This window comes from Salmo salar, chromosome 16 (assembly GCF_965601325.2).
Source record: "Salmo salar chromosome 16, fSalSal1, whole genome shotgun sequence".
NCBI lineage: Eukaryota > Metazoa > Chordata > Actinopteri > Salmoniformes > Salmonidae > Salmo > Salmo salar.
Window position 1 is genome coordinate 85,404,422 of NC_138306.1, and position 23,079 is coordinate 85,427,500.

General features: G+C 49.7%; 1 protein-coding gene across 1 annotated transcript in view; it reads left to right on the plus strand.

The window, feature by feature from the left end:
• Positions 1-23,079, plus strand: part of LOC106575918 (cilia- and flagella-associated protein 47) — a 102,116-nt gene that overhangs the window by 33,458 nt on the left and 45,579 nt on the right. The window contains 6 exon segments of the mRNA XM_082962431.1: positions 984-1,335; positions 1,928-2,138; positions 4,519-4,526; positions 4,558-4,821; positions 12,270-12,394; positions 16,247-16,406. Coding sequence (XP_082818557.1) covers positions 984-1,335; positions 1,928-2,138; positions 4,519-4,526; positions 4,558-4,821; positions 12,270-12,394; positions 16,247-16,406 — 1,120 coding nt within the window.

The window sequence follows — 23,079 nt, forward strand, 5'->3', positions numbered from 1 at the left end:
GTAAACCCCATCTCTCTACCACACTCTCTCAGAAGGTAAACCTCATCTCTCTACCACACTCTCTCAGAAGGTAAACCTCATCTCTCTACCACACTCTCTCAGAAGGTAAACCTCATCTCTCTACCACACTCTCTCAGAAGGTAAACCTCATCTCTCTACCACACTCTCTCAGAAGGTAAACCTCATCTCTCTACCACGCTCTCTCAGAAGGTAAACCTCATCTCTCTACCACACTCTCTCAGAAGGTAAACCTCATCTCTCTACCACACTCTCTCAGAAGGTAAACCTCATCTCTCTACCACACTCTCTCAGAAGGTAAACCCCATCTCTCTAACACACTCTCTCAGAAGGTAAACCCCATCTCTCTAACACACTCTCTCAGAAGGTAAACCTCATCTCTCTACCACACTCTCTCAGAAGGTAAACCTCATCTCTCTACCACACTCTCTCAGAAGGTAAACCTCATCTCTCTACCACACTCTCTCAGAAGGTAAACCTCATCTCTCTACCACGCTCTCTCAGAAGGTAAACCTCATCTCTCTACCACACTCTCTCAGAAGGTAAACCCCATCTCTCTACCACACTCTCTCAGAAGGTAAACCTCATCTCTCTACCACGCTCTCTCAGAAGGTAAACCTCATCTCTCTACCACACTCTCTCAGAAGGTAAACCTCATCTCTCTACCACACTCTCTCAGAAGGTAAACCTCATCTCTCTACCACGCTCTCTCAGAAGGTAAACCCCATCTCTCTACCACACTCTCTCAGAAGGTAAACCCCATCTCTCTACCACACTCTCTCAGAAGGTAGGTGGACTGGTATCCGACACACATATTTTTATTTTATGTTTTTATTACGTTATGTTATTATTAGTCTCTCCTCTCTCTCTCTTTCTATCTCTTTCACCCTCCCTCCCCCCTCTCTCTCTTTCTCCCTCCCCCCCTCTCTCCTCTATCTCCTCTCTCTCTCTCCTCTGTCCTCTCTATCTATCTCTCCCAGGGTGGTATGTAGGGTCCAGACAGTAGACTCCAGCTCTAGTGAGTGGAGGAACTCGTACCTTATGAGCCATGGTAAAAACACACGGACCATCTACGACATGCTGCATCACCTGAGCGGACAGACACTTCCTGGTGTGAGCACCAACCAATCGCTGCCCTGCAACCGCGCAGCAGCTGCTCCACCGGAACACAGTGCTGCTGGCCTTCCTCAGGTACCACACAGACACTTAATCACTCATACACGGACAACTCCTCCGGCCACCGTACGCAGGCTCACACGCTCACCAGCCTACTCACTGTGTTGTGGTCTTCAGGAGGCAGGGAGCCTGTCTGTCCCACATCAGACCTGAGTACCTGTTAGACTCCCAGGAGTTCAGCCACTGGAGCTCGCTACAGGCCCAGTCCCAGTGTGATCAGTCCCAGTGTGATCAGAGGGGGCTGGACTACAGCAGCAAGGTCTTTGAATCCCTCAGTAAAAGGGGCTGGATGGATGTTCTACTGCAGACCTACAAGGCAAGAGAGTGTAGTCTTTCTATCTCTCTCTAATCTGTCTGTCTGTCTCTCTCTCTCTTTCTCTCTCTTTCTCTGTCTGTCTCTCTCTTTCTTTCTTTCTCTCTGTCTCTCTCTTTCTTTCTCTCTGTCTCTCTCTTTCTCTCTCTTTCTCTGTCTGTCTTTCTCTCTCTTTCTCTGTCTGTCTCTCTCTTTCTTTCTCTCTGTCTCTTTCTTTCTCTCTGTCTCTCTCTTTCTTTCTCTCTCTCTCGGTCTCTCTCTCTGTCTCTTTCTCTGTATCTCTATCTCTCTCTTTCTCTCGGGCTCTATCTCTTTCTCTCTGTCTCTCTCTCTGTCTCTCTCTCTCTCTCCCTCTGTGTTCTGATCAGCAGTCTGAGGAATGTATCTGTTTCTGTCTGTCTGTCTACCCCTCCTCCCCAGGTGCTAGTCCTGCCACGGGTGACAAAGGGTCCCTTGTCCCTGGGCCTCCAGAGCTGTGACAGTGGCAGCATGGAGCAACAGGTCCCCAGGATCAACCCAAAGCCCCTGGCCTCTAACGTCTACTCCACCTGGGAGAGGAGGCTACTCACCTGGCTCAACCTGCACTACCACTGCATGAGGACTACCGTCTGGAGCCCACTCACCTCTAGAGGTAGGAGGGGGGGGTGTTGAGGGAGAGACAGAGAGAGAACGAGTGAGAGACAAAGAAGAGTGTTTGAGAGAGAGACATAGAATAGTGTTTGAGAGAAAGACAAAGAAGAGTTTTTGAGAGGTAGAGACGGAGAGGTAGAGACGGAGAGGTAGAGACGGAGAGGTAGAGACGGAGAGGTAGAGACGGAGCGGTAGAGACGGAGAGGTAGAGACGGAGAGGTAGAGACAGAGAGGTAGAGACGGAGAGGTAGAGACGGAGAGGTAGAGACGGAGAGGTAGAGACGGAGAGGTAGAGACGGAGAGGTAGAGACGGAGAGGTAGAGACAGAGAGGTAGAGACGGAGAGGTAGAGAGACGGAGCGGTAGAGACGGAGAGGTAGAGACGGAAAGGTAGAGACGGAGAGGTAGAGACGGAGAGGTAGAGACGGAGCGGTAGAGACGGAGCGGTAGAGACGGAGAGGTAGAGACAGAGAGGTAGAGACGGAGAGGTAGAGACGGAGAGGTAGAGACGGAGAGGTAGAGACGGAGAGGTAGAGACAGAGAGGTAGAGACGGAGAGATCGACAGAGAGGTAGAGACAGAGAGTAGAGACAGAGAGGTAGAGACGAGAGGTGGCCGGAGAGGTCGCGACGGAGAGGTAGAGACGGAGAGGTAGAGACGGAGAGGTAGAGACGGAGAGGTAGAGACAGAGAGATTGACAAAGAGGTAGACAGAGATTGACAGAGAGGTAGAGACAGAGAGGTAGAGACAGAGAGGTAGAGACAGAGAGGTAGAGACAGAGAGGTAGAGACAGAGAGGTGGAGACAGAGAGGTGGAGACAGAGAGGTGGAGACAGAGAGGTAGAGACAGAGAGGTAGAGACAGAGAGGTAGAGACAGAGAGGTAGAGAGAGAGGTAGAGACGGAGAGATTGACAAAGAGGGAGAGACAGAGATTGACAGGGAGGTAGAGACGGAGAGGTAGAGACGGAGAGGTGGAGACAGAGAGGTGGAGACAGAGAGGTGGAGACAGAGAGGTGGAGACAGAGAGGTGGAGACAGAGAGGTAGAGACAGAGAGGTGGAGACAGAGAGGTGGAGACAGAGAGGTAGAGACAGAGAGGTAGAGACAGAGAGGTAGAGACGGAGCCAGATCCACAGAGGTAGAGACAGAGCCAGATCCACAGAGGTAGAGACAGAGCCAGATCCACAGAGAGGTAGAGACAGAGAGGTAGAGACGGAGCCAGATCCACAGAGAGGTAGAGACAGAGACACAGAGAAATCCACAACTCAACAGGTCTCTCTCTTTCCATCACACAGCACTAGCCCTGGGGGTACCGGTACAGAGTCAATGTGGAGGCTATATACAAGGGGTACCGGTACAGAGTCAATGTGGATGCTATATACAGGGGGTACCGGTACAGAGTCAATGTGGAGGCTATATACAGGGGGTACCGGTACAGAGTCAATGTGGAGGCTATATACAGGGGGTACCGGTACAGAGTCAATGTGGAGGCTATATACAGGGGGTACCGGTACAGAGTCAATGTGGAGGCTATATACAGGGGGTACCGGTACAGAGTCAATGTGGAGGCTATATACAGGGGGTACCGGTACAGAGTCAATGTGGAGGCTATATACAGGGGGTACGGGTACAGAGTCAATGTGGAGGCTATATACAGGGGGTACCGGTACAGAGTCAATGTGGAGGCTATATACAGGGGGTACGGGTACAGAGTCAATGTGGAGGCTATATACAGGGGGTACCGGTACAGAGTCAATGTGGATGCTATATACAGGAGGTACCGGTACAGAGTCAATGTGGAGGCTATATACAGGGGGTACCGGTACAGAGTCAATGTGGAGGCTATATACAGGAGGTACCGGTACAAAGTCAATGTGGAGGCTATATACAGGGGGTACCGGTACAGAGTCAATGTGGAGGCTATATACAGGGGGTACCGGTACAGAGCCAATGTGGAGGCTATATACAGGGGGTACCGGTACAGAGCCAATGTGGAGGCTATATACAGGGGGTACCGGTACAGAGTCAATGTGGAGGCTCTATACAAGGGGTACCGGTACATGGTCAATGTGGAGGCTATATACAGGGGGTACCGGTACAGAGTCAATGTGGAGGCTCTATACAAGGGGTACCGGTACATGGTCAATGTGGAGGCTATATACAGGGGGTACCGGTACAAAGTCAATGTGGAGGCTATATACAGGGGGTACCGGTACAGAGTCAATGTGGAGGCTATATACAGGGGGTACCGGTACAGAGCCAATGTGGAGGCTATATACAGAGGGTACCGGTACAGAGTCAATGTGGAGGCTATTCGACTGGTTTTGATTAGTCTGACTGTGGTAGCAGATAAGGCTTAATCTGTGTCTGGGAAACTGGCCCAGTGTTGACTGTCCACCCCTCCGGTCTCTCCGGTCCCTCAGATCCCCAGTCATCTCCAGAGGATGTACACCAGCATCAGCCGGGTGGAGCAGAACCTCCACAACAGTATCATCCTCAGCCAGGCCTTCACACTGCTCTGCCTGGACATAGACATCCAGCCCACAGAGTTGTCAGACTCTAACCCTGTTCTGATGTTGATGCTGTGTGTTTACCTGTATGAGACGCTGCCCCAGTACCTTCCCAAGAGAACCATCACTCTGTCTGGCAGCCTGCACCACACCTTCACCAAGCAGGCAGGTCTCTCTCTCTCCATCACACAGCACTAGCCCTGGGTAACCCTGTCTTACAGCCTGCACCACACCTTCACCAAGCAGGCAGGTCTCTCTCTCTCCATCACACAGTACTAGCCCTGGGTAACCCTGTCTTACAGCCTGCACCACACCTTCACCAAGCAGGCAGGTCTCTCTCTTCTCCATCACACAGCACTAGCCCTGGGTACCCCTGTCTTACAGCCTGCACCACACCTTCACCAAGCAGGCAGGTCTCTCTCTCTCCATCACACAGCACTAGCCCTGGGTAACCCTGTCTTACAGCCTGCACCACACCTTCACCAAGCAGGCAGGTCTCTCTCTCTCTCCATCACACAGCACTAGCCCTGGGTAACCCTGTCTTACAGCCTGCACCACACCTTCACCAAGCAGGCAGGTCTCTCTCTCTCCATCACACAGCACTAGCCCTGGGTAACCCTGTCTTACAGCCTGCACCACACCTTCACCAAGCAGGCAGGGCTCTCTCTCTCCATCACACAGCACTAGCCCTGGGTAACCCTGTCTTACAGCCTGCACCACACCTTCACCAAGCAGGCAGGTCTCTCTCTCTCTCCATCACACAGCACTAGCCCTGGGTAACCCTGTCTTACAGCCTGCACCACACCTTCACCAAGCAGGCAGGTCTCTCTCTCTCTCCATCACACAGCACTAGCCCTGGGTAACCCTGTCTTACAGCCTGCACCACACCTTCACCAAGCAGGCAGGTCTCTCTCTCCATCACACAGCACTAGCCCTGGGTAACCCTGTCTTACAGCCTGCACCACACCTTCACCAAGCAGGCAGGTCTCTCTCTCTCCATCACACAGCACTAGCCCTGGGTAACCCTGTCTTACAGCCTGCACCACACCTTCACCAAGCAGGCAGGTCTCTCTCTCTCCATCACACAGCACTAGCCCTGGGTAACCCTGTCTTACAGCCTGCACCACACCTTCACCAAGCAGGCAGGTCTCTCTCTCTCCATCACACAGCACTAGCCCTGGGTAACCCTGTCTTACAGCCTGCACCACACCTTCACCAAGCAGGCAGGTCTCTCTCTCTCCATCACACAGCACTAGCCCTGGGTAACCCTGTCTTACAGCCTGCACCACACCTTCACCAAGCAGGCAGGTCTCTCTCTCTCCATCACACAGCACTAGCCCTGGGTAACCCTGTCTTACAGCCTGCACCACACCTTCACCAAGCAGGCAGGTCTCTCTCTCTCCATCACACAGCACTAGCCCTGGGTAACCCTGTCTTACAGCCTGCACCACACCTTCACCAAGCAGGCAGGTCTCTCTCTCCATCACACAGCACTAGCCCTGGGTAACCCTGTCTTACAGCCTGCACCACACCTTCACCAAGCAGGCAGGTCTCTCTCTCCATCACACAGCACTAGCCCTGGGTAACCCTGTCTTACAGCCTGCACCACACCTTCACCAAGCAGGCAGGTCTCTCTCTCTCCATCACACAGCACTAGCCCTGGGTAACCCTGTCTTACAGCCTGCACCACACCTTCACCAAGCAGGCAGGTCTCTCTCTCTCCATCACACAGCACTAGCCCTGGGTAACCCTGTCTTACAGCCTGCACCACACCTTCACCAAGCAGGCAGGTCTCTCTCTCTCCATCACACAGCACTAGCCCTGGGTAACCCTGTCTTACAGCCTGCACCACACCTTCACCAAGCAGGCAGGTCTCTCTCTCTCCATCACACAGCACTAGCCCTGGGTAACCCTGTCTTACAGCCTGCACCACACCTTCACCAAGCAGGCAGGTCTCTCTCTCTCCATCACACAGCACTAGCCCTGGGTAACCCTGTCTTACAGCCTGCACCACACCTTCACCAAGCAGGCAGGTCTCTCTCTCTCCATCACACAGCACTAGCCCTGGGTAACCCTGTCTTACAGCCTGCACCACACCTTCACCAAGCAGGCAGGTCTCTCTCTCTCTCCATCACACAGCACTAGCCCTGGGTAACCCTGTCTTACAGCCTGCACCACACCTTCACCAAGCAGGCAGGTCTCTCTCTCTCCATCACACAGCACTAGCCCTGGGTAACCCTGTCTTACAGCCTGCACCACACCTTCACCAAGCAGGCAGGCTCTCTCTCTCTCCATCACACAGCACTAGCCCTGGGTAACCCTGTCTTACAGCCTGCACCACACCTTCACCAAGCAGGCAGGTCTCTCTCTCTCCATCACACAGCACTAGCCCTGGGTAACCCTGTCTTACAGCCTGCACCACACCTTCACCAAGCAGGCAGGTCTCTCTCTCTCCATCACACAGCACTAGCCCTGGGTAACCCTGTCTTACAGCCTGCACCACACCTTCACCAAGCAGGCAGGTCTCTCTCTCTCTCCATCACACAGCACTAGCCCTGGGTAACCCTGTCTTACAGCCTGCACCACACCTTCACCAAGCAGGCAGGTCTCTCTCTCTCCATCACACAGCACTAGCCCTGGGTAACCCTGTCTTACAGCCTGCACCACACCTTCACCAAGCAGGCAGGTCTCTCTCTCTCCATCACACAGCACTAGCCCTGGGTAACCCTGTCTTACAGCCTGCACCACACCTTCACCAAGCAGGCAGGTCTCTCTCTCTCCATCACACAGCACTAGCCCTGGGTAACCCTGTCTTACAGCCTGCACCACACCTTCACCAAGCAGGCAGGTCTCTCTCTCTCCATCACACAGCACTAGCCCTGGGTAACCCTGTCTTACAGCCTGCACCACACCTTCACCAAGCAGGCAGGTCTCTCTCTCCATCACACAGCACTAGCCCTGGGTAACCCTGTCTTACAGCCTGCACCACACCTTCACCAAGCAGGCAGGCTCTCTCTCTCTCCATCACACAGCACTAGCCCTGGGTAACCCTGTCTTACAGCCTGCACCACACCTTCACCAAGCAGGCAGGTCTCTCTCTCTCCATCACACAGCACTAGCCCTGGGTAACCCTGTCTTACAGCCTGCACCACACCTTCACCAAGCAGGCAGGCTCTCTCTCTCTCCATCACACAGCACTAGCCCTGGGTAACCCTGTCTTACAGCCTGCACCACACCTTCACCAAGCAGGCAGGCTCTCTCTCTCTCCATCACACAGCACTAGCCCTGGGTAACCCTGTCTTACAGCCTGCACCACACCTTCACCAAGCAGGCAGGCTCTCTCTCTCTCCATCACACAGCACTAGCCCTGGGTAACCCTGTCTTACAGCCTGCACCACACCTTCACCAAGCAGGCAGGTCTCTCTCTCTCCATCACACAGCACTAGCCCTGGGTAACCCTGTCTTACAGCCTGCACCACACCTTCACCAAGCAGGCAGGTCTCTCTCTCTCCATCACACAGCACTAGCCCTGGGTAACCCTGTCTTACAGCCTGCACCACACCTTCACCAAGCAGGCAGGTCTCTCTCTCTCCATCACACAGCACTAGCCCTGGGTAACCCTGTCTTACAGCCTGCACCACACCTTCACCAAGCAGGCAGGTCTCTCTCTCTCCATCACACAGCACTAGCCCTGGGTAACCCTGTCTTACAGCCTGCACCACACCTTCACCAAGCAGGCAGGTCTCTCTCTCTCCATCACACAGCACTAGCCCTGGGTAACCCTGTCTTACAGCCTGCACCACACCTTCACCAAGCAGGCAGGCTCTCTCTCTCTCCATCACACAGCACTAGCCCTGGGTAACCCTGTCTTACAGCCTGCACCACACCTTCACCAAGCAGGCAGGTCTCTCTCTCTCCATCACACAGCACTAGCCCTGGGTAACCCTGTCTTACAGCCTGCACCACACCTTCACCAAGCAGGCAGGCTCTCTCTCTCTCCATCACACAGCACTAGCCCTGGGTAACCCTGTCTTACAGCCTGCACCACACCTTCACCAAGCAGGCAGGTCTCTCTCTCTCCATCACACAGCACTAGCCCTGGGTAACCCTGTCTTACAGCCTGCACCACACCTTCACCAAGCAGGCAGGTCTCTCTCTCTCTCCATCACACAGCACTAGCCCTGGGTAACCCTGTCTTACAGCCTGCACCACACCTTCACCAAGCAGGCAGGTCTCTCTCTCTCCATCACACAGCACTAGCCCTGGGTAACCCTGTCTTACAGCCTGCACCACACCTTCACCAAGCAGGCAGGTCTCTCTCTCTCCATCACACAGCACTAGCCCTGGGTAACCCTGTCTTACAGCCTGCACCACACCTTCACCAAGCAGGCAGGTCTCTCTCTCCATCACACAGCACTAGCCCTGGGTAACCCTGTCTTACAGCCTGCACCACACCTTCACCAAGCAGGCAGGTCTCTCTCTCCATCACACAGCACTAGCCCTGGGTAACCCTGTCTTACAGCCTGCACCACACCTTCACCAAGCAGGCAGGTCTCTCTCTCTCCATCACACAGCACTAGCCCTGGGTAACCCTGTCTTACAGCCTGCACCACACCTTCACCAAGCAGGCAGGTCTCTCTCTCTCCATCACACAGCACTAGCCCTGGGTAACCCTGTCTTACAGCCTGCACCACACCTTCACCAAGCAGGCAGGTCTCTCTCTCTCTCCATCACACAGCACTAGCCCTGGGTAACCCTGTCTTACAGCCTGCACCACACCTTCACCAAGCAGGCAGGTCTCTCTCTCTCCATCACACAGCACTAGCCCTGGGTAACCCTGTCTTACAGCCTGCACCACACCTTCACCAAGCAGGCAGGTCTCTCTCTCTCTCCATCACACAGCACTAGCCCTGGGTAACCCTGTCTTACAGCCTGCACCACACCTTCACCAAGCAGGCAGGTCTCTCTCTCTCCATCACACAGCACTAGCCCTGGGTAACCCTGTCTTACAGCCTGCACCACACCTTCACCAAGCAGGCAGGTCTCTCTCTCTCTCCATCACACAGCACTAGCCCTGGGTAACCCTGTCTTACAGCCTGCACCACACCTTCACCAAGCAGGCAGGTCTCTCTCCTCTCCATCACACAGCACTAGCCCTGGGTAACCCTGTCTTACAGCCTGCACCACACCTTCACCAAGCAGGCAGGTCTCTCTCTCTCTCCATCACACAGCACTAGCCCTGGGTAACCCTGTCTTACAGCCTGCACCACACCTTCACCAAGCAGGCAGGTCTCTCTCTCTCTCCATCACACAGCACTAGCCCTGGGTAACCCTGTCTTACAGCCTGCACCACACCTTCACCAAGCAGGCAGGTCTCTCTCTCTCCATCACACAGCACTAGCCCTGGGTAACCCTGTCTTACAGCCTGCACCACACCTTCACCAAGCAGGCAGGTCTCTCTCTCTCCATCACACAGCACTAGCCCTGGGTAACCCTGTCTTACAGCCTGCACCACACCTTCACCAAGCAGGCAGGCTCTCTCTCTCTCCATCACACAGCACTAGCCCTGGGTAACCCTGTCTTACAGCCTGCACCACACCTTCACCAAGCAGGCAGGTCTCTCTCTCTCTCCATCACACAGCACTAGCCCTGGGTAACCCTGTCTTACAGCCTGCACCACACCTTCACCAAGCAGGCAGGTCTCTCTCTCTCCATCACACAGCACTAGCCCTGGGTAACCCTGTCTTACAGCCTGCACCACACCTTCACCAAGCAGGCAGGTCTCTCTCTCTCCATCACACAGCACTAGCCCTGGGTAACCCTGTCTTACAGCCTGCACCACACCTTCACCAAGCAGGCAGGTCTCTCTCTCTCCATCACACAGCACTAGCCCTGGGTAACCCTGTCTTACAGCCTGCACCACACCTTCACCAAGCAGGCAGGTCTCTCTCTCTCTCCATCACACAGCACTAGCCCTGGGTAACCCTGTCTTACAGCCTGCACCACACCTTCACCAAGCAGGCAGGTCTCTCTCTCTCCATCACACAGCACTAGCCCTGGGTAACCCTGTCTTACAGCCTGCACCACACCTTCACCAAGCAGGCAGGTCTCTCTCTCTCTCCATCACACAGCACTAGCCCTGGGTAACCCTGTCTTACAGCCTGCACCACACCTTCACCAAGCAGGCAGGTCTCTCTCTCTCCATCACACAGCACTAGCCCTGGGTAACCCTGTCTTACAGCCTGCACCACACCTTCACCAAGCAGGCAGGTCTCTCTCTCCATCACACAGCACTAGCCCTGGGTAACCCTGTCTTACAGCCTGCACCACACCTTCACCAAGCAGGCAGGTCTCTCTCTCTCCATCACACAGCACTAGCCCTGGGTAACCCTGTCTTACAGCCTGCACCACACCTTCACCAAGCAGGCAGGTCTCTCTCTCTCCATCACACAGCACTAGCCCTGGGTAACCCTGTCTTACAGCCTGCACCACACCTTCACCAAGCAGGCAGGTCTCTCTCTCTCCATCACACAGCACTAGCCCTGGGTAACCCTGTCTTACAGCCTGCACCACACCTTCACCAAGCAGGCAGGTCTCTCTCTCTCCATCACACAGCACTAGCCCTGGGTAACCCTGTCTTACAGCCTGCACCACACCTTCACCAAGCAGGCAGGTCTCTCTCTCTCCATCACACAGCACTAGCCCTGGGTAACCCTGTCTTACAGCCTGCACCACACCTTCACCAAGCAGGCAGGCTCTCTCTCTCTCCATCACACAGCACTAGCCCTGGGTAACCCTGTCTTACAGCCTGCACCACACCTTCACCAAGCAGGCAGGTCTCTCTCTCTCCATCACACAGCACTAGCCCTGGGTAACCCTGTCTTACAGCCTGCACCACACCTTCACCAAGCAGGCAGGTCTCTCTCTCTCTCCATCACACAGCACTAGCCCTGGGTAACCCTGTCTTACAGCCTGCACCACACCTTCACCAAGCAGGCAGGTCTCTCTCTCTCCATCACACAGCACTAGCCCTGGGTAACCCTGTCTTACAGCCTGCACCACACCTTCACCAAGCAGGCAGGTCTCTCTCTCTCCATCACACAGCACTAGCCCTGGGTAACCCTGTCTTACAGCCTGCACCACACCTTCACCAAGCAGGCAGGTCTCTCTCTCTCTCCATCACACAGCACTAGCCCTGGGTAACCCTGTCTTACAGCCTGCACCACACCTTCACCAAGCAGGCAGGTCTCTCTCTCTCCATCACACAGCACTAGCCCTGGGTAACCCTGTCTTACAGCCTGCACCACACCTTCACCAAGCAGGCAGGCCTCTCTCTCTCCATCACACAGCACTAGCCCTGGGTAACCCTGTCTTACAGCCTGCACCACACCTTCACCAAGCAGGCAGGTCTCTCTCTCTCCATCACACAGCACTAGCCCTGGGTAACCCTGTCTTTCACCTTCTAAAGCAGTTCAATCAGATCCTTTTCTGAAAGGGAAGATCATTCACGTTGCCTTGGTGTGTACACATCATATGACAATTATTTACCTGTGTGTGTGTGTGTGTGTGTGTGTGTGTGTGTGTGTGTGTGTGTGTGTGTGTGTGTGTGTGTGTGTGTGTGTGTGTGTGCCCTCCAGGTGCGTCTGAAGAGCCCGTCCTCCAGACTGATGTTCTACCATGCCTCCATCGTAGGGAACGAGGCCCATCATTTCTCTTTGCCCCAAGGAGCTTCCATCACCATCCCTCCTAAGTAAGCCCTTCTATCTCTAACCCATAACCCCTAACCCATAACCCCTAACCATAACCCCTAACCATAACCCCTAACCATAACCCATAACCCCTAACCATATCCCCTAACCATAACCCCTAACCATAACCCCTAACCCCTAACCATAACCCCTAACCATAACCCCTAACCATAACCCCTAACCCCTAACCATAACCCCTAACCATAACCCCTAACCATAACCCATAACCATAACCCATAACCCCTAACCATAACCCCTAACCATAACCCCTAACCATAACCCCTAACCATAACCCATAACCCCTAACCCTAACCCCTAACCATATCCCCTAACCATAACCCATAACCATAACCATAACCCCTAACCATAACCCCTAACCATAACCCCTAACCATAACCCATAACCCCTAACCATAACCCCTAACCCATAACCCCTAACCATAACCCCTAACCATAACCCCTAACCATAACCCATAACCCCTAACCATAACCCCTAACCATAACCATAACCCCTACCCTAACCATAACCCCTAACCCCTAACCATAAACCCTAACCCCTAACCATAACCCCTAACCATAACCCATAACCCCTAACCATAACCCCTAACCATAAACATAACCCCTACCCTAACCATAACCCCTACCCCTAACCATAAACCCTACCCCTAACCATAACCCCTAACCATAACCCCTAACCAAAACCCCAACCCCTAACCCATAACCCCTAACCATAACCCCTAACCATAACCCCAACCCCTAACCCATAACCCATAACCCCTAACCATAACCCATAACCCCTAACCATAACCCCTAACCATAACCCCTAACCATAACCCATAACCCCTAACCATAACCCCTAACCATAACCCCAACCCCTAACCCATAAACCATAACCCCTAACCATAACCCCTAACCATAACCCCTACCCCTAACCATAACCCCTAACCATAACCCCTAACCATAACCCCTAACCATAACCATAACCCATAACCCATAACCCATAACCATAACCCCTAACCATAACCCCTAACCATAACCCCTAACCATAACCCATAACCCCTAACCATAACCCCTACCCCTAACCATAACCATAACCCCTAAACATAACCCCTAACCATAACCCCTAACCATAACCCATAACCCCTAACCCTAACCCCTAACCATATCCCCTAACCATAACACATAACCATAACCCATAACCCCTAACCATAACCCCTAACCATAACCCCTAACCATAACCCCTAACCATAACCCCTAACCATAACCCTAACCATAACTCCATAACCATAACCCATAACCATAACCCCTAACCATAACCCCTAACCATAACCCCTAACCATAACCCATAACCCCTAACCATAACCCCTACCCCTAACCATAACCATAACCCCTAACCATAACCCCTAACCATAACCCCTAACCATAACCCCTAACCCCTAACCATAACCCCTAACCATAACCCCTAACCCCTAACCATAACCCCTAACCATAACCCATAACCCCTAACCATAACCCCTAACCATAACCATAACCCCTAACCATAACCCCTAACCATAACCCTAACCTAACCATACCCTAACCATAACCCTAACCCCTAACCATAACCCCTAACCATAACCCCTAACCCCTAACCATAACCCCTAACCATAACCCATAACCCCTAACCATAACCCCTAACCATAACCCCTAACCATAGCCCCTAACCATAACCCCTAACCATAACCCATAACCCCTAACCATAACCCCTAACCATAACCCCTAACCATAACCCCTAACCATAACCATAACCCCTAACCATAACCCCTAACCATAACCCCTAACCATAACCCCCCATAACCCCTAACCATAACCCCTAACCATAACCATAACCCCTAACCATAACCCCTAACCATAACCCATAACCATAACTCCTAACCCTGTAGGACAGCAGTGTTACTCCAGAAGCTATTCTGCTCAGTTACCTTGTGAGATGAAGATCATTTCCCATCTCATCTCTTCTGACTGACTGAAATCTGTCTGGTCTACTGCTTACTAAAACTACATACTGTGTAGTAATCATACTGCGTACTATTTAGAATGTACTGTTTAGTCAAATCTAATGCAGTAAGCAACAAATATCAACATACTAGGCTCATCCATACTGATAATGTGTCATCTGTGTTGATTCCCAACATTCGTTCATTTTGGTGCATCAATTTATCTGATTATCAGCTGCTGTGAAACACGTGTGTCTGGAAAGAGGGTTATCTTACGTAATAGTGTGCAGTCTTTCTCTGTCTATCCTGGCTCTGTCTTTCTCTGTCTATCCTGGCTCTGTCTTTCTCTGTCTATCCTGGCTCTGTCTTTCTCTGTCTATCCTGGCTCTGTCTTTCTCTGTCTATCCTGGCTCTGTCTTTCTCTGTCTATCCTGGCTCTGTCTTTCTCTGTCTATCCTGGCTCAGTCTATCCTGGCTCTGTCTTTCTCTGTCTATCCTGGCTCTGTCTTTCTCTGTCTATCCTGGCTCTGTCTTTCTCTGTCTATCCTGGCTCTGTCTTTCTCTGTCTATCCTGGCCCTGTCTTTCTCTGTCTATCCTGGCTCTGTCTTTCTCTCTCTATCCTGGCTCAGTCTTTCTCTTCCTGGCTCTGTCTTTCTCTGTCTATCCTGGCTCTGTCTTTCTCTGTCTATCCTGGCTCTGTCTTTCTCTGTCTATCCTGGCTCTGTCTTTTTCTGTCTATCCTGGCTCTGTCTTTCTCTGTCTATCCTGGCTCTGTCTTTCTCTGTTCTATCCTGGCTCAGTCTTTCTATGTCTATCCTGGCTCTGTCTATCCTGGCTCTGTCTTTCTCTGTCTATCCTGGCTCTGTCTTTCTCTGTCTATCCTGGCTCTGTCTTTCTCTGTCTATCCTGGCTCTGTCTTTCTCTGTCTATCCTGGCTCAGTCTTTCTATGTCTATCCTGGCTCTGTCTATCCTGGCTCTGTCTTTCTCTGTCTATCCTGGCTCTGTCTTTCTCTGTCTATCCTGGCTCTGTCTTTCTCTGTCTATCCTGGCTCAGTCTTTCTATGTCTATCCTGGCTCTGTCTATCCTGGCTCTGTCTTTCTCTGTCTATCCTGGCTCTGTCTTTCTCTGTCTATCCTGGCTCTGTCTTTCTCTGTCTATCCTGGCTCTGTCTTTCTCTGTCTATCCTGGCTCTGTCTTTCTCTGTCTATCCTGGCTCTGTCTTTCTCTCTCTATCCTGGCTCAGTCTTTCTCTTCCTGGCTCTGTCTTTCTCTGTCTATCCTGGCTCTGTCTTTCTCTGTCTATCCTGGCTCTGTCTTTCTCTGTCTATCCTGGCTCTGTCTTTTTCTGTCTATCCTGGCTCTGTCTTTCTCTGTCTATCCTGGCTCTGTCTTTCTCTGTCTATCCTGGCTCAGTCTTTCTATGTCTATCCTGGCTCTGTCTATCCTGGCTCTGTCTTTCTCTGTCTATCCTGGCTCTGTCTTTCTCTGTCTATCCTGGCTCTGTCTTTCTCTGTCTATCCTGGCTCTGTCTTTCTCTGTCTATCCTGGCTCTGTCTTTCTCTCTCTATCCTGGCTCAGTCTTTCTCTTCCTGGCTCTGTCTTTCTCTGTCTATCCTGGCTCTGTCTTTCTCTCTCTATCCTGGCTCTGTCTTTCTCTGTCTATCCTGGCTCTGTCTTTCTCTCTCTCTCCTGGCTCTGTCTTTCTCTCTCTATCCTGGCTCTCTTTCTCTCTGTCTAACTGTGTTAGAGTTAACTGGCTGCCTGTTTCTCAACTGGTGTTCAGTGTCTAGACTGGTGTTCCATTAATCCCATGGCTTTCCCCATCTCTGCCCCCACCTTATAGTTGACCCTTACACTCTGTCCTCCTCTCCACTAGGGGGCGTGGTGTGGAGGTGACTGTGCAGTACTCCTGTTCCTTCCTGAGGCCCATGGAGGCGGTGCTACTGCTGACATCACACTCTGCCTCCTCAGCCAGCCCCTCTGGACCCACCCTGGCCTTCAGCCTCAAGACCCAGGTCACACACATCACCCCCAGCGTGAGCGCACACACACACACACACACACACACACACACACACACACACACACACACACACACACACACACACACACACACACACACACACACACACACAGTCTCCTCCAGTTGCCATTCACTATGTACAGTATATAACACCATTCACTATGTACTGTATATAACACCATTCACTATGTACTGTATATAACACCATTCACTATGTACAGTATATAACACCATTCACTATGTACTGTATATAACACCATTCGCTATGTACAGTATATAACACCATTCGCTATGTACAGTATATAACACCATTCACTATGTACAGTTGAAGTCGGAAGTTTACATACACTTAGGTTGGAGTCATTAAAACTCGTTTTTCAACCACTCCACAAATTTCTTGTTAACAGACTATAGTTTTGGCAAGTCGGTTAGGACATCTACTTTGTGCAAGTCATTTTTCCAACAATTGTTTACAGACAGATTATTTCACTTATAATTCACTGTATCACATGTTTCAATGGGTCAGAAGTTTACATACACTAAGTTGACTGTGCCTTTAAACAGCTTGGAAAATTCCAGAAAATGATGTCATGGCTTTAGAAGCTTCTGATAGGCTAATTGACATCATTTGAGTCTATTGGAGGTGTACCTGGGGATGTATTTCAAGGTCTACCTTCAAACTCAGTGCCTCTTTGCTTGACATCATGGGAAAATCAAAAGAAATAAGCCAAGACCTCAGAAAAAAAAAACATTGGAGACCTCCACAAGTCTGGTTCATCCTTGGGAGCAATTTCCAAATGCCTGAAGGTACCACGTTAATCTGTACAAACATTAGTACGCAAGTATTAACACCATGGGACCACGCAGCCGTCATACCGCTCAGGAAGGAGACGCGTTCTGTCTCCTAGAGATGAACGTACTTTGGTGTGAAAAGTGCAAATCAATCCCAGAACAACAGCAAAGGACCTTGTGAAGATGGTGGAGGAAACAGGTACAAAAGTATCTATAGCCACAGTAAAACGAGTCCTATATCGACATAACCTGAAAGGCCACTCAGCAAGGAAGAAGCCACTGCTCCAAAACCACCATAAAAAAGCCAGACTACGGTTTGCAACGGCGCATGGGGACAAAGATCGTACTTTTTGGAGAAATGTCCTTTGGTCTGATGAAACAAAAATAGAACTGTTTGGCCACAATGAGCATCGTTATGTTTTGAAGAAAAAGGGGGAGGCTTGCAAGCCGAAGAACACCATCCCAACCGTGAAGCACGGGGGTGGCAGCATCATGTTGTGGGGGTGCTTTGCTGAAGGAGGGACTGGTGCACTTCACAAAATAGATGTTATCATGAGGAAGGGAAAATTATGTGGATATATTGAAGCAACATCTCAAGACATCAGTCAGGAAGTTAAAGCTTGGTCGCAAATGGGTCTTCCAAATGGACAATGACCCCAAGCATACTTCCAAAGTTGTGGTAAAATGGCTTAAGGACAACAAAGTCAAGGTATTGGAGTGGCCATCACAAAACACTGACCTCAATCCTATAGAAAATGTGTGGGCAGAACTGAAAAAGCGTGTGCGAACAAGGAAGCCCACAAACCTGACTCAGTTACACCAGCTTTGTCAGGAGGAATGGGCCAAAATTCACCCAACTTATTGTGGGAAGCTTGTGGAAGGCTACCCGACACTTTTGACCCAAGTTAAACAACTTAAAGGCAATGCTACCAAATACTAATTGAGTATATGTAAACTTCTGACCCACTGGGAATGTGATGAAATAAATCATTCTCTCTACTGTTATTCTGACATTTCACATTCTTAAAATAAAGTGGTGATCCTAACTGACCTAAGACAGGGAATTGTTACTAGAATTAAATGTCAGGAATTGTGAAAAACTGAGTTTAAATGTATTTGGCTAAGGTGTATGTAAACTTCCGACTTCAACTGTATATAACACCTTACAATAATTCACTATGTATTTAACACCTCACAATAATTCACTATGTATATAACACCTCACAATCATTAACTATGTATATGACACCTCACAGTAATTTATTGTCCTGAATCAAATAAAATGTTATTGGTCACATACACATGGTTAGCAGATGTTAATGCGAGTGTAGCAAAATGTTTGTGCTTCTAGTTCCGACAGTGCAGTAATATCTAACAAGTAATCTAACAATTTCACAACAACTACCTAATACACACAAATCTAAAGGAGTGAATGAGAATATGTACATATAAATATATGGATGAGCGATGGCCGAGCGGCATAGGCAAGGTGCAATAGATGGTATAAAATACAGTATAAACAATGATATGAGTAATGTAAGATATGTAAACATTATTAACCTGTTTAGGATAGGGGGCAGTATTTTCACGGCCGGATAAAAAACGTACCCGATTTAATCTGGTTATTACTCCTGCCCAGAAACTAGAATATGCATATAATTATTTGATTTGGATAGAAAACACCCTAAAGTTTCTAAAACTGTTTGAATGGTGTCTGTGAGTATAACAGAACTCATATGGCAGGCCAAAACCTGAGAAGATTCCATACAGGAAGTGCCCTGTCTGACCATTTCTTGTCCTTCTATAGCCTCTTTATCAAAAATAGAGGATCTCTGCTGTAACGTAACATTTTCTAAGGCTCTCATAGGCTCTCAGAAGGCGTCAGAACGGGGAATGATGACTCTGCAGTCCCTGTGCGAAAAACAGTAGGGGATTTGGAAAGTGGTCGTTCTGAGAACAATGACACGGGGCGCGCGTGCATGTGAAGACTCCATTTTCTATTTTCAGTGTTTGAACGAAAACAAGGTCTCCCGGTCAGAATATTATTGCTATTTTACGAGAAAAAACGCATCAAAATTGATTTTAAACAGCGTTTGACATACTTCGAAGTACGGTAATGGAATATTTTGAATTTTTTTGTCACGATATGCGCCGGCGCGTCACCCTTCGGATAGTGTCTTGAACGCAAGATCAAAACGCAGCTATTTGGATATAACTATGGATTATTTGGAACAAAAACAACATTGGGTGTTGAAGTAGAAGTCCTGGGAGTGCATTCTGACGAAGAACAGCAAAGGTAATCCAATTTTTCTTATAGTAAATCTGAGTTTGGTGAGTGCCAAACTTGGTGGGTGTCAAAATAGCTAGCCATGATGGCCGGGCTATCTACTCAGAATATTGCAAAATGTGCTTTCACCGAAAAGCTATTTTAAAATCTGACACCGCGATTGCATAAAGGAGTTCTGTATCTATAATTCTTAAAATAATTATGTTTTTTGTGAACGTTTATCGTGAGTAATTTAGTAAATTCACCAGAAGTTTTCGGTGGGTATGCTAGTTCTGAACGTCACATGCTAATGTAAAAAGCTGGTTTTTGATATAAATATGAACTTGATTGAACAAAACATGCATGTATTGTATAACATAATGTCTTAGGAGTGTCATCTGATGAAGATCATCAAAGGTTAGTGCTGCATTTAGCTGTGGTTTTGGTTTTTGTGACATTATATGTTAGCTTGAAAAATGGGTGTGTGATTATTTCTGGCTGGGTACTCTCCTGACATAATCTAATGTTTTGCTTTCGTTGTAAAGCCTTTTTGAAATCGGACAATGTGGTTAGATAAAGGAGAGTCTTGTCTTTAAAATGGTGTAAAATAGTAATATGTTTGAAAAATTGAAGTTTTTGGATTTCTGAGGTGTTTGTAATTCACGCCACGCTCTATCATTGGATATTGGCGAGGCGTTCCGGCTAGCGGCACATCTAGATGTAAGAGGTTAAAGGGGCATTATTTAAAGTGGCATTGTTTAAAGTGACTAGTGATCCATTTATTAAAGTGTCCAGTGATTGGGTCTCAATGTAGGCAGCAGCCTCTCTGAGTTAGTGATTGCTGTTTAGCAGTCTGATGGCCTTGAGAAAGAAGCTGTTTTTCAGTCTCTCTGTCCCAGCTTTGATGCACCTGTACTGACCTCGCCTTCTGGATGGTAGCGGGGTGAACAGGCAGTGGCTCAGGTGGTTGCTGTCCTTGATGATCTTTTTGGCCTTCCTGTGACATCGGGTGGTGTAGGTGTCCTGGAGGGCAGGTAGTTTGCACCCGGTGATGCGTTGTGCAGACCTCACTACCCTCTGGAGAACCTTCCGGTTATGGGCGGAGCAGCTGCCGTACCACGCGTGATACAGCCTGACAGGATGCTCTCGATTGTGCATCTGTAAAAGTTTGTGAGTGTTTTTGGTGACAAGCCAAATTTCTTCAGCCTCCTGAGGTTGAAGAGGCGCTACTGCGCCTTCTTCACCACGCTGTCTGTGTGGGTGGACCATTTCAGTTTGTCCGTTATGTGTACGCCGAAGAACTTAAAACTCTCCACCCTCTCCACTACTGTCCCGTCAATGTAGATAGGGGGCTGCTCCCTCTGCTGTTTCCTGAAGTCCACGATCATCTCCTTTGTTTTGTTGACATTGAGTGCGAGGTTATTTTCCTGACACCACACTCCGAGGTCCCTCACCTCCTCACTGTAGGCCGTCTCGTCGTTGTTGGTAATCAAGCCTACCACTGTAGTGTCGTCTGCAAACTTGATGATTGAGTTGGATGCGTGCATGGCCACGCAGTCATGGGTGAACAGGGAGTACAGTAGAGGGCTGAGAACGCACCCTTGTGGGGCCCCAGTGTTGCGGGTCAGTGAAGTGGAGATGTTGTTTCTTACTTTCACCACCTGGGGGCGGCCTGTCAGAAAGTCCAGGACCCAATTACACAGGGCGGGGTTGAGACCCAGGGCCTCCAGCTTGATGATGAGCTTGGAGGGTACTATGGTGTTGAATGCTGAGCTGTAGTCGATGAACAGAATTCTTACATAGGTATTCCTCTTGTCCAGATGGGTTAGGGCAGTGTGCAGTGTGATGGCGATTGTGTCGTCTGTGGACCTATTGGGTCGGTAAGCAAATTGGATTGGGTCTAGGGTGTCAGGTAGGGTGAAGGTGATATGATCCTTGACTAGTCTCTCAAAGCACTTCATGATGACAGAAGTGAGTGCTACGGGGCGATAGTCATTTAGTTCAGTTACCTTAGCTTTCTTGGGAACAGGAACAATGGTGGCCCTCTTGAAGCATGTGGGGACAGCAGACTGGGATAAGGATTGATTGAATATGTCTGTAAACACACCAGCCAGCTGGTCTGCGCATGCTCTGTGGATGCAGCCGGGGATGCCGTCTGGGCCTGCAGCCTTGCGAGGGTTAATACGTTTAAATGTTTTACTCATGTTGGCTACAGTGAAGGAGAGCCCGCAGGTTTTGGTAGCGGGCCATGTTAGTGGCATTGTATTGTCCTCAAAGCGAGCAAAAAAGTTGTTTAGTCTGTCTGGGAGCAAGACATCGTGATCCGCTACGGGGCTGATTTTTCTTTTGTTGTCTGTGATTGACTGTAGATCCTGCCACATACCTCTCGTGTCTGAGCCGTTGAATTGTGACTCCGCTTTGTCTCTGTACTGACGCTTAGCTTGTTTGATTGCCTTGCAGATGGAATAGATACACTGTTTGTATTCGGTCATGCACCTCAGTTTGGGCATACACCATCACCACTCAGACTCAGAGATAATGTGACTGTAGACTCACCTGTACGTCGTCATTACCCTGCAAGAGAAAGATGACCCCCTGACAGGTTGACTAGTTAGTTCAGACTAACCTCTGACATTAGGGCAGAATACACCCCAGGGTTAAGTCTGGGGACTGAGGCAGTCTACCCTCTATCCCTAGTTTAGAAAAGGTTATTCTGAAAAAGCTCATTTATTTACATTAAGAGAACTTATATTAAAAAGAAAACAATAGGCAAAACATTGAATATTTACTTTTTCCTTATGAGTCATCAAAGGTAAAGGGGGAGGAATATGTTGTGTATTGATATTCTAGTTTTGTCCCTTTAGGGCACCTGTAACCCTCCCTTGCTTACCTACGTTGAAATGCTTGGAATGTTCTTCCTGTGAAACGCATTAAACAATGCCCACGTTAATTTCTACTCCCGTCTCATGTCCTGTCCTTATATTAGTTGTATAAGTAATACAGTGTGCTATACAACAAGCGTATAGATCAATGTTGTTGTCTGAGGCTGACCGGAACATATCCCAGTCCGCGTGATCAAAACAATCTTGAAGCGTGGATTCCGATTGGTCAGACCAGCGTTGAATGGTTCTAGTCACTGGTACATCCTGTTTGAGTTTCTGCCTGTAAGACGGTAGGAGCAAGATAGAGTCGTGGTCGGATTTGCCAAAGCGGGGGAGGGCTTTGTATGCATCGTGGAAGTTAGAGTAGCAGTGATCCAGTGTATTACACCCGCGTGTAGTGCAATCAATATGCTGATAGAATTTAGGTAGCCTTGTTATCAAATTTGCTTTGTTAAAACCCCCAGCTACAATAAATGCAGCCTCAGGATATATGGTTTCCAATTTACATAGAGTCCAGTGAAGTTCTTTGAGGGACGTCTTGGTGTCTGCTTGAGGGGGAATGTACACAGCTGTGACGATAACTGACGAGAATTCTCTTGGGAGATAATATGGCCGGCATTTGATAGTAAGGAATTCTAGGTCGGGTGAGCAGAAGGACTTGAGTTCCTGTATGTTGTTATGATTACACCATGAGTCATTAATCATGAAGCATACACCCCCGCCCTTACTCTTCCCAGAGAGCTGTT